This window comes from Mauremys reevesii, linkage group 5, assembly GCF_016161935.1.
Source record: "Mauremys reevesii isolate NIE-2019 linkage group 5, ASM1616193v1, whole genome shotgun sequence".
In the NCBI taxonomy this organism is placed as follows: domain Eukaryota; kingdom Metazoa; phylum Chordata; order Testudines; family Geoemydidae; genus Mauremys; species Mauremys reevesii.
This window is the reverse complement of record NC_052627.1, coordinates 6,049,115-6,067,290: the sequence shown is the minus strand read 5'-3', so window position 1 is coordinate 6,067,290 and position 18,176 is coordinate 6,049,115. Positions and strand designations below refer to the sequence as shown.

The following is an 18,176-nucleotide window of genomic DNA, read 5'->3' as shown; positions in this document are numbered from 1 at the left end:
TGTTCTAAAATGGCTACTGATTTTAGGATGCTGTCTCTATTTTTGGGTGCCCAACATAAGAACGAGCCCATTGCAGATCTCCTTTTACTTCCGTTGGAATTGTGGGAGCTTGGCACCATTGCAATTCACTCTGGAACATCCTGAAGCATTGTGATATGCCAACGAAAATAGTTAACAGCATCGAGGCTTTCTATCAAGGTGCAGCATGTGAAAGTAAATGCAGGCCTGAGTGAATGGTTCAACACAGACACTGGTCTCCAAGGATGATGGTTCTCTTTACCTCCACTGTTTGGCATTGCCATTGACTTCGTTGGGAGACAAAGTGTAGAAGGATACAACACAGTCATTGCATAGCTCACAGCAATACACTGTAAAATCTAGATTTTGCTGATGACATAGCTTTTCTAAGTGGCAGCTCAACCAAAGTTCAAGCAAAGACCAAAAGACTGTCCAGTACTGCAAAACAGATGGGATTCATAATCAGTCATGAAAAAACAAGTCTAATGAGAAGCCTGGCAGTGCCCAAGTCAGTAAAGCACAAGCCCATGGGGCCGTCCAGAAGAAAATAATGGCACAAACTGGCAAGGTGGCAGCTGCATTCATCGGCTTACACAGTGATTGGTCACCAGAAGTCTACAATTTGCAGCCCAAACTATGACTCTTTAATTCAAATAGTATTTCCATCTTAGCATATGGATGTGAAAGCTGGAAATCCGCCAAAGGTACAGATGATATCTAAATGCCTGTGACAGCAACTGCTCCAGGACAATACTAGGTATTATAATGAATAAATATATACCAAGTGCCGACACTTGTCAGAGTTCAACACCCCCTTATATCTGAAGTTATCCAGAAAAGAAGATGGAAATATCTGGGAGCTGTGTGAAGAATGAAGCCAGATCATCTGCCATGGCAGTTGTACTATTGGGCAGCTGAAGGGACATACAAGGGGGCCAACTGAACGAATCCCTCCATTGAACACTACTCAGAGAAGGAAAATGTATTCATAGATTGCAAGGCCAGAAGGGTAGCTTCTGTAACCATCTTTGATGCCCTCCTGTAGAACACAGGCCAGAGAACTTTCCCCAAACAATTCCTAGAGCTGATCTTTTTTAAAAAGCACCCAACAGCTTATGATTCTTAACAATGTAGAAGGCATGCAAATAGTGACCCAGGATAGACAGGGATGGTGGAGCCTTGTTCATACTTTAGGCATTATCTGGCAGCATGGGAAGGACTCAGATTCAGAGCCTCTGAAATCAGGCCCGAAGTGTCCCCAGCTGGACACCCAAAAGGTGACTATGCGTGGGGACATGGGGTCTAAATGGTGCAAACACCCAGGAGGAAGAGGAGATCTTTCGAGCAGTTCAGTCAGATAGAAGTAGGACTAATAGGAACAAAGAAAAATTTTGGCTGTATATCTGGAAACCGTATGATCTTTCAGACTGAACATTGGGTACCCATGAGAACTGTTATAAGGACTATATCTGGAGTGATTTAATGCTCAGGATATGCTATTGCATACAATTATGTCTTGACACTGTAGAGACAGATTACATGACAATTTCAGTTTTTCCAGCCGCAATTTCTGTGCTTCCATGAAAATTTAGTCAGGAGAGTAGACTGTATTTTCTTAACAATAAGGGTTGAGTAATTTTCCCAAGGGAAGCTAGACAAATCACCCCACAATATTCTATAAGTGACAATTCTTCACTGGCAAAGGGATGTAATGGATTACTGAATATGTCTCTTACATCTCTTAATTTGCTGATTCCATTAAGTTCCCTGGTTCCTGTTCTTGACACACGCTCAAATAGTCTTTTATTTTTCATTTAAAAAACCCAGTGAAGACAAGCTGATTTAATAACTTTTCTGCTTAATTGAAACACTCCTTGTTTAACACATTTTTGAATAAGTCAGCATAATAAAACTCTTCTGCACAGACTTAACCCTTTAGCAGGTGCAAAATCCCTTTGCCCTATTCAATGTACAATACAGCAGCTTTAGAATTTAGCTCTGATATTTTAACATGTTCTAGACCAGGGGTCGGCAACCTTTCAGAAGTCATGTGCCGAGTCTTCATTTATTCACTCTCATTTAAGGTTTTGTGTGCCAGTCATACATTTTAACATTTTTAGAAGGTCTCTTTCTACAAGTCTATAATATATAACTAAACTCTTGTTGTATGTAAAGTAAATAAGGTTTTTAAAATGTTTAAGAAGCTTCATTCAGTGGAGTTCCTCAAGGCTCGGTTTTGGGTCCGATTTTATTCAATCTATTTATTGCTGACCTGGGAACCAAGAGTAGGAGTGGGCTGATAAAGTTTGCGGATGACACCAAGTTGGGGGGTATTGCCAATTCGGAAGAGGATCGGGATATTCTCCAGGGAGATTTAGATGACCTTGTAAACTGGAGTATTAGTAACAGGATGAAATTCAATAGTGAGAAGTGTAAGGTTATGCATTTAGGGATGACTAACAAGAACTTTAGTTATAAGCTGGGGACGCACCAGTTGGAAGTAACGGAGGAGGAGAAGGACCTAGGAGTCCTGGTTGATCGTAGGATGACTATGAGTAGGCAATGTGATGTGGCCGTTAAAAAAGCTAATGCGGTCTTGGGTTGCATTAGGCGAGGTATTTCTAGTAGGGAGAAGGAGGTGCTAGTCCCGTTATATAAGGCGTTGGTGAGACCTCATTTGGAGTATTGTGTGCAGTTTTGGTCTCCCATGTTTAAAAAGGATGAATTCAAACTAGAACAGGTACAAAGAAGGGCCACTAGAATGATCCGTGGAATGGAAGGACTTTCGTATGAAAGGAGACTTGAGGAGCTCGGTTTGTTTTCCTTAACCAAAAGAAGGATAAGAGGAGATATGATTACACTCTTTAAATATATCAGAGGATAAATACCAGGAAGGAGAGGAATTATTTCAGCTCAGTGCTAATGTGGACACGAGGACAAACGGATATAAATTGTCAGTCAGGAAATTCAGGCTTGAAATTAGACGAAGGTTTCTAACCATCAGGGAGTGCAATACTGGAACAGCCTACCGAGGAAACAGTGGGGGCGAAGGACCTCCATGACTTTAAGATTAAGCTAGATAAGTTTATGGAGGAGATGGTATGATAGGATAACGGGCTTAGTCAATAGGTCAACTAAGTGCCACACTGGTAAATAGTACAATGGGTCAATGGTATGATGTAACCTTTTCCAGAGGGTTTGGCTGGAGAGTCTTGCCCGCATGCTCGGGGTTCAGCTGACCGCCATATTTGGGGTCGGGAAGGAATTTTCCTCCAGGGAAGATTGGCCATGGCCCTGGAGGTTTTTCGCCTTCCTCCGAAGCATGGGGCAGGGGTCGCTTGCTAAGGAGTGGGTGGATCGGCTTATGTGGCCTGCATCTTGCAGGAGGTCAGACTAGATGATCATAATGGTCCCTTCTGATCTTGAATTCTATGATTCTATGATTTAAAATTAAATTAAAATGCAGAGCCCCCCAGACCGGTGACCAGGACCTGCGCAGTGTGAATGCCACTGAAAATCAGCTTGCATGCTGTCTGTTCTAGACCCTGGGCCTAATTCTGCTTTTTGATACTGCCCATCAACCCCACTAATGTTAATGTATGTCTGACTGAGGGATGAGTTTAGCCTGTTCTTTAGATCTGAAATTCAGAAATTGGTTTTAGGCAATAGACTCATACGTTCCACTTAGACTTTATAAATGTTTGTTCATTTCTCTCCCCAACTCTCCTGGTTCCTTGACTTCCAAAATAATTGATGATGATGATGCTGTAATTTATGCGTAGCACAGTATAACATTTTAAAGCTTCAGATTAATTGCTGCACTTAAAGCATCTTGTTGGAATAGCGACTTGTAGAGCACAGTACACATTGCTGAGCAATATCTGTCTACCTTAAGCTACTCTTACTCACACAGTTGGGTTTTCTTTAATGGATTTTCCCACCAGCATTTAACTAGTTTTTTGGTTGTATATTTTTCCCATGGTACATTTAAGATGCATCCGCTATGGTCATTACGATGAAAAGTACTTGCTTTTATGAAAATCAGCTTGCAAATTTTGAAGGATAATTCTGTAGCTGTTACACAGGTAGAATGGCTTATGTCCTTTAACCATGTGCTTTCTTCCAGGGTGTAAGAACTACTGTAGTCTTATTGCATCTAAGGGTCATAATAACATCTTACAGATTCATGCATTTGCTTGCAATAATTTTTGTATAAAACCATCCAGTTATTTGCAATCTGACGGAAAGGTGTTTGATTTATTTGGAAGTCTGAACGCATCTAAACGAGAAATGAAAATTTTAATTTTCAATGGTACATGCTCTGAAAGACAGGAAATATTCTGGTTCCATAAGATAGACTGCATGCTACGTTATGTAGATGGAGAGCACAATAGTTAGATAACCAAGGATGGCAAACATCATTTTTATACCTGACAAAGATATTATGAATCAGTGGAAGAGCTCTGAGTAACAGCAGGCAATGTGATCCGCAGATAGGGTACTGGATTGGAACACAAGAGACTCTATTCCTGTTCTGCCACTAATGTGCCGAGTGTCTCTGTATCCCCTCCCAACATGGCTCTGTCTTGTCTCTTTAGACTGTATGCTATTTGGGGCCGGGCCTGTCCTTTATTATATTTGTACAGCACCTAGCACAAAGGGGCCCTGATCTCTCAGTAATACTACCATATAAATGATCATTCATAACTAGCACATCATTATTTTGTACTTCTGTGCAGAGACACCACAATATTTCCAACTCTTTTGTGACATGGGTTTTCTTACATTACAGCATGCATTTCTGGAATAGCCTGTGAATTTCCATTCACACCATGACTTGTAAGTGCAATTGCCGTGGGGGACTGCCTGACATGCCTGTCAAAAGATACCCTGCTGGGAATGAAGTCAGCTTGTGTGATTATCCTTACTCCATGTATTATGTTCCAGAGGCCTGGAGGAGATGGCCTGGCACAGGGTTATTCCTCAGTCTTATGTATGGGAGAAAGGGCACCCAACTCAGTGCCTTTTAAATTGAGGGAGCATCTGGGGAGACTCTGCTGTTTCCAGAGTCCTAGGATCTTGGAAAGTCATGTAAACTTGGCAAGGAGCTCATTGAATTTGATGAATAAAGTCAGCTCCAGGCTCAACTAACTCTAATAGGCAGATAGAATCTTTAAAAAAAACTTTCTTCTTAATTGAGTAGAGTCCTGTTAAGCCTGGAATTGATCCTATCAACTCCCAGTCTTAAGACACACAGATAAATCACAGCTCTAAAGGTCAGCCATTGATATTTGTTTTTCCTTAAGACACCGACATATAGCTATGACTGAATAGAGAAGCAGAAGTCTATCAATCATTCGCTGAATGAATCAGAGTCCCTACCTCCCACCCACACCCCCCGTATGCTAATAATTAAAGCACAGCCCATAACTCATGGAATGTCTGCAGGATTCTCCTTTGGAAGAACACACAGCATTACCATCATACTAGGGAGGGAGCTAATTCATGGCCAGAAGTGACATTTGTCAAATCGTAGTACTGTTGACTTTAAACTAAGAAGAGGGGCTCAGGTGTCTGTTCCCCGTGATATGCTGTATTCTCTATCATTAGGTAGGATATTTCAGGTAGCCAGGTGAGGATATAAGGAGACATTGATGGTATACTGAAAACTGTAAAAATTATAAGATGCTAATTCAGATCCTAAGGAGTTTCCTGGTCCTGCTTGCAGGGTAGGATGCTCTCCAGGGAAGTGTGGAATCAGAGGAGTCAGGCTGTCTAAGGCCAGCCTAAAGTAAGGTAGAGTAAGTTTTCTCTTTTGTTTTTTAGAGAGCAGCCTGCATTGTCTCTCTCTGGTTTGAGGTTCTTGTGTGTTAACTTTCTAAATTCTAAGAAATGAAGCAGTGTTACCTTCCAGCAAGTGCATTTTGGTTTTAATCTAACTTTTCTCTGTGTGTGCCATGAACATAACACCTGCCAAACCTAGTGTTCCTCCATAAGGACCAAGCTGAATCTCTGTGCTTCCAGGAGATCTGGGACCTCATTCGTCCTATTACCCCGAGCGCATGTAGTGGGAGGGGAGCCACGTCTCTCCCCAACGTCCTGGGCCATGGTATGGGGAGTAAGCTGCATACAAGGGTACTCGCAGCAGTGTGTGCGCTCTCCATGAACATTCTACTGCCCCGAGGCAATGCTTCTCCGGACCACTCCCTTACTGGAGGCTGTGCCTGAAAGGCACAGGGTAGCCAGACAGAATCTTGTTTCCCTTTTGATTCACATGATGTGCAGGTGGAGGAGAACACCTGTTAACAACAACCCAAGTGCTATGCTGAAAACAGAGACCTTTGTTACCTGACTGGCACTTGGATCCCTGAAGTCCATGCTTCTTGGACAGACACAACAGCAAATCCTATGCTGTCTCCTTTACTTTAACATCTATCCTGAAGGATCATGCTCTGAAAAGTTATTCATTGCCCACAAAATTATTCTGCACCAAATGCTCCCTTGTATTTTATCCTGCATCCTATTTAACATACTGGGCTTACTTCTCTGGAATCACGTGAAGCCATCAGACCAATTCCCTTCCACATTGCAGGCTAAACTTAGACTGTAATGATCTATGAACCAGAGAGATGCCAGCAAGCTGCCCTTCTAGGTTAGAGTCAACAAAACAGAGCTGACTTTACCATGGTAGCAGAGGTGTTTTGGCAATAGCCAAATAAAAAATGAACATGACTCTGCAGCCATAAAAACAGACTAGTTAACATACAAGAAAGACTAACATAATGGGAATCAGTCTAAGGGGTGCTGCCTAGTGGATAGGGCACCGGACTGGAACTCAGGAGATCTGGATTCTATTCCCAACTTGGCCATTGGGTGATTTTGGGCAAATCACTTGCACTCTCTGTGCCTCAGTTTCCCTGTCTGCAACATGTGGATAATGCTACAGACCTCCTTTGTAAAGCAGTTTGAGATTTATTGAAGAAAAACTCTACATAAGAGCTAGGTATTATTATCTAAGGCTCCATTATACTTATATGGCCCCATTATTGGGGTATCTGAGCCCCTTAGCATCTTTAATGTATTTACCCTCGTAACACCACTGTGAGGTAATGATCCCCGTGTTACAGATGAGGAATGGAGAGACAGAATGGGGATGGGATTTGCCCATGGCCACATGGGATGTCTGTGCAGAGGAAGGACCTGAACTCCTCTTTTGATAATTCCAAACAATTCCAGACAGTCTACAAAAAACTAAACTTGATCAGCAGAACTGTGTTCATCTGTAAAACACTTGTATTGAATATTCTCATTCTTCAAGCTAAAAACAGACCTTCGATTTGTCTTTAGCTGGCCAATCCCAGGCAGTCACTGAAGTCATGTAAAGCCAAATTCTGCTCTTCATTGCACAGCAGCAAGTCCCATGGAAGCCAATGGGAACTTTATCCATGTAACTGGCAGCACTCTCTCCCCCTTTATCCTCAACCTATCCAGCTCTGCCCAGTTGCACCCTGTCGCAACAAGTGTGCTACATGACTGTTAAAAGAGCTGCCTGTTCCTTGTTTCAATTTTGCATGGCTTCTGTCATTCAGAAGAGAGCCTTAATGCATATTTGAATGCAGTGCTTTTAAATTCTCTTTAGAAAAATCATAAAAACAAAAGCATACAAATGAGCAATGTTGGAAAAATATTCAGAAGTTCCTTGGATACATTTGCGGTTACATCTCCGTAGTTATGGCAGCAGCTCTGAACTGTCCTGAGTTATCTGACTCTCTTCGTAGAGTTTGTATGTGTGAAAGTAGAATGAATTATATTGTAAAAATAAGAATGGATTAAAGAAATGTTGTATGTACCTTTAAGCAGAAATAAGAAATGTTGAAATACAGGTGCCAGGAAAAGAAACATTAGGCATAAACAATGGTGCTAATGGCAAAACATTAACAGAAGATGGGTAATAGTTAGTAAGGAAATAAGATATGCATGCCTAGCCCAGGTAAACTTATCTGATTCTGCCTCCTTTGTTATCTTGTTAAGTTCTCACCCTTTTATCTGTATAAATAAGATAGTTTGTGTCTTGCATGGTGCTCACATTATCTGGGTGTCATTAGCAGAGCGCTGTGCTAATAAAACAGAGTGGTCTGACAAACTGTGAGTCCTGAGTCTAACTTTGACATATGGAAGATGCTGTTTGCAAAACAGAGCCCTAGCCCTGCAATTGGACCTGTGTGGACAGAACCCGGCATCCATGCAGAGCTCCACTGAAGCCAATGGGACTCCCTATACATCTAATTGCAGAAACAGGGCCTAATATGCTCAATACACAATAGCATTGCAATGATTAGTTAATATAAAAGATACCACCATTGAAAAAAGAAAAAAAAAAGATCATCATCCAATGTAATTGTTTGATGTGACAAACTCCCTCAGACCCAATACAATGTCAATGCCGTCATTATGATTCATACATTACATTGGCAATATACCGGATCCATTAGTCACTTGGACAGTATTCAGTACCAGAGGCACCAGTGCCATTCGATCGTAACATTATCACTATGGGCTGGTGGCTCAATAAAACTGTTGTGAAAAGTAGCTACTGCACATGCACTCTAGCGGACTTGAAAATGAGGCTGAATTGTTTAATACGGGCCTACTAAATGCATCATTGTCCTGCCTGTAGCTCGCAGAATGTATGCGTTTAAAAAAAATATATGAGCAAATGTTTAGTCACAAGAAGTAAAACAAAGACAAAAACTGGATTTTTCTCTAAAACGATCTTTGAACTTTGATTCACTTATCCATATAGAGAGAGAGACTAAAATGAGGTATTCCCTTTTAAAGAACAGTAATCGAAACTGGGCTAATAATTTGTTTTACAAGCTCAGCTACAATGTTAGAAATAGCACACCTAGTCCTTCTCCAGTACAGATGGGCAAACCTGTTCAGATAATGTAAGAACCAACTCAACCTTTCGCCTGTGCGTGCATCAACCCTAAGCGGACGTCTCCACCTTACAAGCCATGAGCACACTGAGGAGCAGTTACTGACACAGGTAGTTCTACCATCATCAACGGGACGATTCATGTGAGTAAAAGCCCTATTGGCGTGAGTAAGAGTTACGCCATCCGGCTCAAAGCAAGTGACTCCACTGAAGTCAATGGGGCTAACCATGGACCACCTGGCCAAGAGTGAAAGGAACTTCCCGTTCCTTGCGCAGCCTGAAACAGAGACAGGCAGAATTCCAAGCAGTGACTTACAGGAGCATGCAGGCTGCCACCGGGCAAGGGAGGGAGGCATAGTTCTGCCCCCAATGCACTAGCCAGAGGTGCTGACTGGCTGCATAGGGGGCAGTAAGCCACACAGCCCAAAGAGCTCAGTCAGCATCACAGGGATCTTTAGGAGGCAGGAAGACCCAGCAAGGCAGATCCCTCCTGCTACTCCCCACCAGCCACACTGCCAAGCTGGGTCTCCAGGGCACAGTCAGACCCCACATGAGCAAAGACTGCGGCCTCCAGCTCTCTGTCTTCATGGTTTGGGTGCAGAACCCACAGCCAGCCTTTTGAAGTTCACTGCTCCCTGTTCTTCATCTCATTTGGCAGCTGGTCACACTATGGGCCAGCCATAGCCCTGGGATACTTGTGCTCAGCTTCCGCTGAAGTTAACAGGAGAGACATACAAACAACCCGGGCAGAGTTACGGGTTCTATGATTGGAATCGCCTTCAGACAGCAACCTCACCAAATGTTTATCTCTTCCCAGCAACAAAGCAATATTGTACTAATCATGCAGCTCCGGGATTTGCAGTGCCTACCTTGACTTCCACATGTGCCATCAAAACTGCAAAGTTGGTGAGATGATTACAGGAACATGTGGTGTGTGTCTTGTTTGTGGTCAGGAGCCGACACCCTTGTTTCGACCAATACCCTGTCATCGTGTGTTTTGAATAGTTCCAGAATGAACAGTTAGGGTTGAAAATTTCTTCTGACTGCTGCAGAAAGAAATGAATAAATGCAATAAAAATTCTAATGGCTTCTGAGATTTCTAAATGCACTCTCTTTTCCCAGAGTTTGTAACTCTTACCCTTTAATTTCATATAAACAATCAGCAACAGTTTATATGTCAAGTATTGTACATGCCAGAGAAAGTTAGATTGTTGCTGCTCTCTTTGTTACTGCCAACTTAGTTCTTTGTTCTTGATTAATTTCAGCCACAGACTAAATTCAACTCTCCAGAACCAGATTGCTTCATTTGCATTGCACAGCAGAGAAATTAATTGCTTTAAGCAATCAACTTTTGCAATTACAGTACTTGGCTAATGGAGGGCTAACTGTCCTCTTTCACTGAAATCCTGTTCCCTCTAATATCCCCTGCCATCATGATAAAATAATATTTTGGACCATTTTAATATATTGGTAGCTTTTAATTATGGAGTGACATGAGTTAGCAATTGAATGATGGGGCTTCCACACAACAGAGACCCTGATTAGTACAATGTAAAAGACACATTATCTATAAAACATTAGGCACAAAGTAACAAACACGTAAGTCAAAATTTAATCCAAGGCTAGTGAGTGCTTCAGGTGCCCAAACTTCAGAACTTTTGCTGCATTAGCTTTAGAAATAAAATTAAAATCTCTTTAAATGTGTGGTTTCTTGATGCCCCCACGCTCCCGTACCTTGATGTGCTTGACTGTAAACACCACAGGATCAGCTAGATAAACCTTATTGCTGAACTCTTTGTTTATTGCTGCTGTAATGACGGGGGAGTTGACTATGACGGAGTGATTGGTGGACATGGCCTCTGTTCCCAACTTCATGCTGGCGTTCTCCGTGGAGAGATAGTGGCCCAGGTTGTTATACAGCACAAAAGCCACCCTGATTTCACCTACAAAGTGCAGAGAGGAGTTAGAGATCAGCCCAGTCCAGCCCAGAAGTTGTGTTAGAGATAACAACTGTCCCTTCCAAGCAAAGCGTTCTGTTAGCTATGACTTCCTCCATCTTGTCTACTCTGCCGAAACAAAGAGCTGTGTGCACTTTGGGAACAGTCCAGCCTGTGTTGCTGAAGGGATAATGTATCATTGGCTCACTCTGTGAATGCAACAAAAAGTCAGGAGTTAAAAGCACTGAGGCCTGGCGCAGAAAACTCAACTCCCACTGTCACTGCAAATACCAGAACTCCATGTGGCCCATCAAGTTGTCCAAGGGAGGGGAGAGCTGTGTAGCCGATACTTCTCTCTGTGAGCAAGTGGGCAGGAAGGTGAAGGGAGATGGGGAATTGGGAGGGACTCCAGCTTGTGGCACACGTGGGAATAACCTGCTCCATGGAAAAGAGGTGAAGTAGCTTACTCCTCTCTTAGCAAGAAGGAGCAGGGAGGAGTTGGGTGTCTACAAAGGACCCTCTGTTGTCTGCTCTGCCCCTTGGGCAGTGCCACTCTCATCCCTGGGGCACACTGTAAAGTGACAATCTAAGCCACAGGGAGCAACTTTTTGAACAACCTAACACTATTTCCATTCAAGCCTGTAGGGTGAGGGAGAAGGAGGGGCGGGAGTGGGTCAGAAATTACCCATAAACAATCAGCAACAAAAGAGAAAAAAAAGAAAAGAAAAAAATGTGAAATGTTAGTTATAACGAAATACATTTTTCAACCAGGTTTTCTCCCTTTCCATTTAATTCCATTGCTAGAGATGTTGCATAAAACCCACACTACCAGCAAATTGGTTCCTAACTGAAGCAATCCGCTTTATTGCTTTTTTTGGTCCATCATTGCAAAGATCTTAAAACAAGGAAGGCAGTGAGTTAGTTTTCCTTTATAATTATTAGTATTATTTTTTTTAAAAAGTCTTTCCACTATTGGATTGGGCAGCTATGATGGTACATTTCCCAGCTCGTGTGATTTCAAGGCAGACTATCACAATGGCCTAATAATGTGAGGATGGCAATTGCCATGGGGAACAAAGTCTGATTGAAGACTTGAGAGAAAATTCCCCAGTGGGACAATACTCCCCAGCACTTATACAGCATTTTTCACCAGTAGATCTCGAAGCACTTCACAAAGCAGGTCAGTGTTATTATTCACATTTTAAAGGTCAGGAAGAGCCAAGAATAAAATCCAGGTGCCCTACGCCCCTGTCCAGTGATCTGTCCACTTGGCCATGCAGTAACAACAATGAGGTCAATGTATTTGCACCTGATTGTGCCAGAGGAGAAGGTAGGTAGCCCTGAAATGGCAATACAATATGGGGATCTTGTTTGAAGATTATTTACTGTAACTAAAGTAAACTTTACAAAAATTGAAATGCCCCTTCTATACTAATTGTCTAGTGATTTTTCTAATATCCTGTGTTCTGGGGAGACTTCAGGGTGAACGGAAGTGCCTAAATATGAGAGATTGATATTACTGCTCCCAAATCTATTTCATAGCTTTAGGCCAGATCCTCAGCTGGGGTAAACTGAGGCACTTCCACTGACAACAACAGAACTATATCGACTGACACCAGATAAGGATCTAGTCTTTTGGTGAATCCCTTTGTTACCACTTCCAAAGTGGAGCTAATAACGTCAGACAAAATTCGGATATATCTGCCACATCGGGTAAACCAGCTGGTGGTATCAATGACCCTTCTCAACAGTGATCACTGTCTTCACAACAGCAAAGCACAGTGTCACTTTGCCTTTTGGGGTGCTACGCCTGTTTGCCAGGGGGAAAAAAAAGCCAAGTAGTTTAAAGAGAAAATCTGGTCTACTGAAAGAATATAAAATGTTATCACAGTCCTGGGCTGTAACATCTGAGTGCAGCTGAGTCCAAGTCTATTCTGGTCACCAGGCTTAGCAGCATGTAATGCGGATTTCTCCTCTGTCTTCTAAAGCTTTTATAAAGAGTTTCTCTTTCCCTACAGATTTCTAAAGTCCAACCACACATGGTGAAATACTAGCCCCACTGCAGTCCATTGAAGTTTGGCCATTGACTTCAATAAGCCCAGGATTTCACCCAATTAAATACTCTCTTTTAATCCTACAATTTCGGGGATAAACTTAGATGCCACTGAAGTAGAAAACTCCCATTGATCTCTGCAAGACCAAGGCTCGGAGTCTTCAGGATTCTTAATAGTTTAACCTCAGTTACCTAGCTTTATATTATCCCATTGCTTTAGATTTTGCCTATTTTCCAATGATCAAAGTACTGTTGCATTTACAAGCACACATGCAGGCTAATGTTTAAACGCAACCCCCACAGAATACACACTCATTACAGAACAATAAAATAAATGAGCAGAGTCTTTACTTTAATGGCTCTCATCCACAGAAATTTGTCAAGCCCTATAGTACAAACAGAGCCTGGCACTTCACGGTTTGGGCTACAGTGGATCTACACAGATAGATCCACAAATGTTTCTGCTCAAATTACTGAACTAGAAATGAACGACTTGGCAGCTTAAAGATCGTTCCCATCTAACATCATCTTTAATTTATAGCATATCAAGAGGCTCATAAGCTTTACAGATAGAGACACTGAGGATTTTGATTCATAACTTTTAATCATCCCTTTTTGGTGTGTTGGCTTTTCGCGTTATCGTTTGCTGGGCTTCCCTCACCCCCCGCCATCTTTCAAATGTTTGTACAGTGCAGTACTTCAAAACAGTTTTTCAAATAAGTCTTTTATCCTCTGTAAGTTTCTCACCATAGGCAATAGATGCTAACTAACCACTGAGGCTCAGCGTCATTCCCCATTGACCCACTTGCAGCGTGATTTACAAAACCAGTGCACATTTACAGAGCCTTGACACTTGCAAAGATTGACAGTCACTTGGCAGTAAAAGAGATTTCCAATCAGCTGATTTAGCATGCAGTCAAGGACATGGGGCAGTTAATTAATATTAAACATGTCTGGTGCACCACAGGTTTTATAGATGCTCAAAAGTAAAAAAGAAATACATAACATTGACTATTTTAGAAGCTCCAGTCAAAGTAATGGAAAAGCTCTGTAAGGTATTAGGACATGACAGAGTTGGGAAGAAAATGTAGTTACTATTTTAACATTAATCCATATGCACTAAAGCAAGATTTACAAGGCACCTTATGAAAGCACTCCAAATGACTGATTATCAATATACCCACACAAGTGCAGTTCTACTAGACTGGCATGATCAGTTTTGTGCATGAGGCACCCCTGTTTCTGCTGCAGCACAGGATTTGCTGGCATTGCTTCTAAGCAGGGGAAACAAATCTGAGGGCTGCAGAATGAATCACTAGATCTCTGCATGCAATTCAAACACCTAGATGTAGCAGGATCTGGTAAGGCCTGGCTGGCCACTAAGGGTACATCTGTACGGCAAGTAGCAACCCACAGCAGCGACTCTCAGAGCCTGGGTCTACAGACTCAAGTGCTACGGTGCTAAAAATAGCCATGTAGCGGTTCCAGCTCAGGGTCTGAAGGCTAGGGCCAGGGGTGGGCTTAACGCCCAAGCGCCTGCCTGAGTGCCAATACAGTTATTTTTAGTGCCATTTAGTATGAGCCTCACAAGTTTGTAGACCCGGGCTCTGAGACTTGCTGCTGCTTCCTGTGTGCATGTACCTTCAGAAAAATTGGATCTGGCTTTGTAGGCTTTTTGCCTTCCTCAGATAGAGCCAGGAGAGAAGGGGGATTTAAAAATGTGCATCTCAGCAAAGTAAGATAAAGTCACACTTTACATCAAGGGTATGTTCATTAAGGGTTTATATAGTTAACAAATGCTTAATAGATATCGTAATAAGCAGTTAATCACTTGTTATAGATTCCAACAGGTCAATAGGCTACGTATTACTGTTGCGAGGATAGTTTATTTATTTGTATTATCAGAATGCCTAAAGCCCTAGCCATGGACCAGGGACTGTACAAACGCAGAACAAAGGGCGTTTGCTACAGCTCTACTTACACTACAAGCTCTTTGGAGCAGAGATTGTCTTTTTGACCTGAGTTTGTACAGTGCCTAGCACCATGGAGTCCTGGTCCATGACTAGGGCTCCTAGGTGCTACTGCAATCAATCATCATCAATAACACCTTTTACTGATATTATAACTCTCTATAACGCCTTCAACGGATGTGCTTATAACGACTACAGCTTCTAAGGCTCATGTCTGCAACATGCTTAGAACTGTCATTCATTACTTATTCTATACTTTAGAGGCTACTTTTAAGGGTAACCCATTGGTGACCCGAATCAAAAGGTGAAAGGCCTCAAAATTCAGCACCCACCATTTCGACCATTTTGTTTCAATGTATTTGCCGACAGCTGGATGGCGCTTCCGTGGCCCAGGTTCTGTGGAAATTTCAGGTCTTCCAAATTCCCATCGGTGCTTAGCCTGGCAACTTCCAGTTCTGTTAGCAAGAGAGAAGTGAGCTACTCAATTGTAACACAGAGGTAAAAAATCACTATTTTAAAATAATTATATCCAGCTAAGTTACAAAACTGTTTTCCAAATAAAATGGAAACACTAGAATCCATGTACAGTGTTTCATGCTAGACTCTGCTTTGGACTTCTACTTATTTCTTCCCTGACAAAGGTTTCAACATAATTTAAAAAAAATAGCAAATAAAATGTAGTCTCTGTTGTAGACAAAGACAACGAGTTCATGTAAACAAGCACCCAAGAATATTAAAGACAACAATTAACATGGAAATCTGAAAGTGTTGGTAGTTTGCCACTGGCTCTTGGTACATTCTGTAGCTTTTATCGACACTCGGCATCTGCATTCAAAGAAATGAAAAGAAAGGCTGGTCTCATTTTACGTGAGCACTGCTGGAGGCCTGGCATTTTCCATCTCGCTTGTTTTTTAATTAAAAACAACCGTCAGCTAAATAAAGACAAAAACTTGAATTCAATTGAATATATTTGTATTAAGTAAGATCAAGGACCATCTCCTTGTAAGCTGGTGCTCTCACTGATATAACAGATGTAGATTTTGGCTGGGATTTCCAAAAGAGAGGGATTGAAGTGTCCAAGTCCCACTGAAATGCAATGGGAGTTGGGCGCCTAACTCCATTAGGTTCTTTTGAAAAACGTAGTCCATGCTCTTTAGGGCAGAGTCTGTCTCTTTGTTACATGTTTGTGCATATAGCCCAGTGGGCCCCTGGCCTGCAGGCAGCAGTGAAACACAAGTAATAGATAATCATAATACACCTAACCCACAGAATAGGGTGACTAGGAGTCAAAACCTGCAATTCTTACTCAGACCTTAGTCAGCCAAATCTAGGGACTGTCTTTTAATGTTATGCAGCCATCACAGAAGCCTAGCAAATAATGACTCATAACAATAAAGGGAGTTTTGTTTGGAAAGGACTTGAGGCTTTGGCTGTAAAGAGGGGTTCTGTACCTGCTGAAATGTAATTTCTCCAGGGCAGTGCACCGAATCAGCAACTTTCATTCTGTTTCACTATGAATCACTAGCTAAGAGTTCACTATCAGTGGAGTCTGGCTATACCAGAATTTACTATCAATGGAGTCCTGCCATACCAGAGTTCACAATTGGTTCCACTGCTGAATCTGTCCATCCAGCTATGGCTCTGCCACTGCTTACAACACTGACATCTTTAAATCCTACTGGCTAAAAGGGAAGCCTTGTCTATGGGCCATCAATTCCGTTATACCACGCACAACATTTCAAATAATTAATTAATGCCTGGATCCCTCTGATAAGGCCAAATCGTGAGAAAGCGCTGAGTGCCTGCAACTCCTAGATTTTACCATTAGTGAAGAGCTACAGGGAAGAATCTACATTACTGAAGGGAAGGTTTTGAAAGTCGCACCCGAGGGGAAGCAGACAACACCATTCAACCCCCATGCTTTATTCCACAGTTGTTGGTGACAGAGGGACACTCAAACAGGAAAGGGAGAGTCACCTATTTAACCCGTATGGAGAAAGAGAGGTTGAATTTAATTCAGATGAAGTGAGCTGCACTACATTGGAGCTAGAGGGTGAAATCCTGGTCCCCCATTGGCGTGAATGGGACCGGGGCTTCACCCAGGATTCCAACCCTGTTTCCATCTCTCTTCCTCTCCCTGGCCACCTTTGGTGTTTCCAATAGCTCCGGTCACTTACGGATATTGTCAGTGTTCTCCCTGACAATGTCCGACTTCAGGAGGTTATCGGCCAGCACAAAGGCACTTTCCTCCACTGTGTCCAGCAACATGGTGGCTGCACGCAGCTGGTCACTCGCGGTCAGGTCTCTCCATGCGTTCAGAGCCTGCGGCTGCAGGAGGTTATTAACTGTCTCGACCATGGCCTGCAAAGAAGAAAAGCAGAGTGAGAAAGGGCTCCAGTGAAGCTGCATGAGCTGTCAAGCTATCTACAAATTCATCCTCCCCGGTAAGCAGAGTACTGTCCCATCGCCTCATCCCTGCAGGCAATCTACAGTGGAGCTACCCATTATTTTTCCCTTTGGCCAGGGAATGTCAGCAAAAAGGTTCTTCTCATCAATAGCTTTGAATTCAGAGCAAGTGAGAATTTTTTTTCTCTGAACACACACAAAGGAAACTACACATCCCTGGCAGTTACAGTGTCTACTGGATCCAGAATTAAGAATTAGACCCAGGACAGCAAACAGATCTGTTCCTAATAAGGTGAGAGTTAGCTGCACAGCCCACATTGCTTACCCAACATGAAGAGTGTCTAATGCATACCAGGGCTACTGTTTCTAAAAGAACACACCATCACCACCACCTCTGTGCTGCTCTCTATCATAAGGCAGCTAAGCAGCGGGGGCATGGTACCTATAATTCTCTGGTGTGCCTGCATCCAAAGGCACAGCAGGTGCGGTTAGAGATTTACATAGGGCATCACATTTCAAATCTCTCCAGTCAGTAAACAATCTTCACTCTAGTAACAACTTACATCCTTCCTGCCGTGTGCATTATGCCCTAGGTTGCAAAGCAAAACAGAGCACTCCCATTGTGAACTTCCCAAGGATTAATCTGGATGCACGTTAGGCTGAAAACTAAATTGAGCAATTCTTGTGGTTCGTAAATTACAGTCCTCAGACCCTATTGATTGTGAAGATTTCACTTGACTAAAAAGAGCAGCTCAGTTGCTAACCACAGCTAGCCCAAGGTGTGTGTAGTTAGCATGTTTTTAAATGGGAACCAGCAGCGCACTGGTTAACAAAATGTACTGCTTGTGGGGAGA

At 42.5% G+C, this 18,176-nt stretch overlaps 1 protein-coding gene across 13 annotated transcripts in view; it reads right to left on the bottom strand.

The window, feature by feature from the left end:
* Nucleotides 1–18,176, bottom strand: part of ADGRL3 (adhesion G protein-coupled receptor L3) — an 842,781-nt gene that overhangs the window by 135,397 nt on the left and 689,208 nt on the right. For 12 of the 13 annotated variants that reach the window (XM_039540335.1, XM_039540336.1, XM_039540325.1 and 9 more), the window contains 4 exons: nucleotides 17,094–17,277; nucleotides 15,249–15,371; nucleotides 10,691–10,899; nucleotides 9,826–10,002 (listed from right to left, as the gene is read on the bottom strand). In XM_039540335.1, coding sequence (XP_039396269.1) covers nucleotides 9,826–10,002; nucleotides 10,691–10,899; nucleotides 15,249–15,371; nucleotides 17,094–17,277 — 693 coding nt within the window. The remainder of the gene's footprint in view (nucleotides 1–9,825; nucleotides 10,003–10,690; nucleotides 10,900–15,248; nucleotides 15,372–17,093; nucleotides 17,278–18,176) is intronic. The other variant, XM_039540327.1, reaches the window with a different exon arrangement.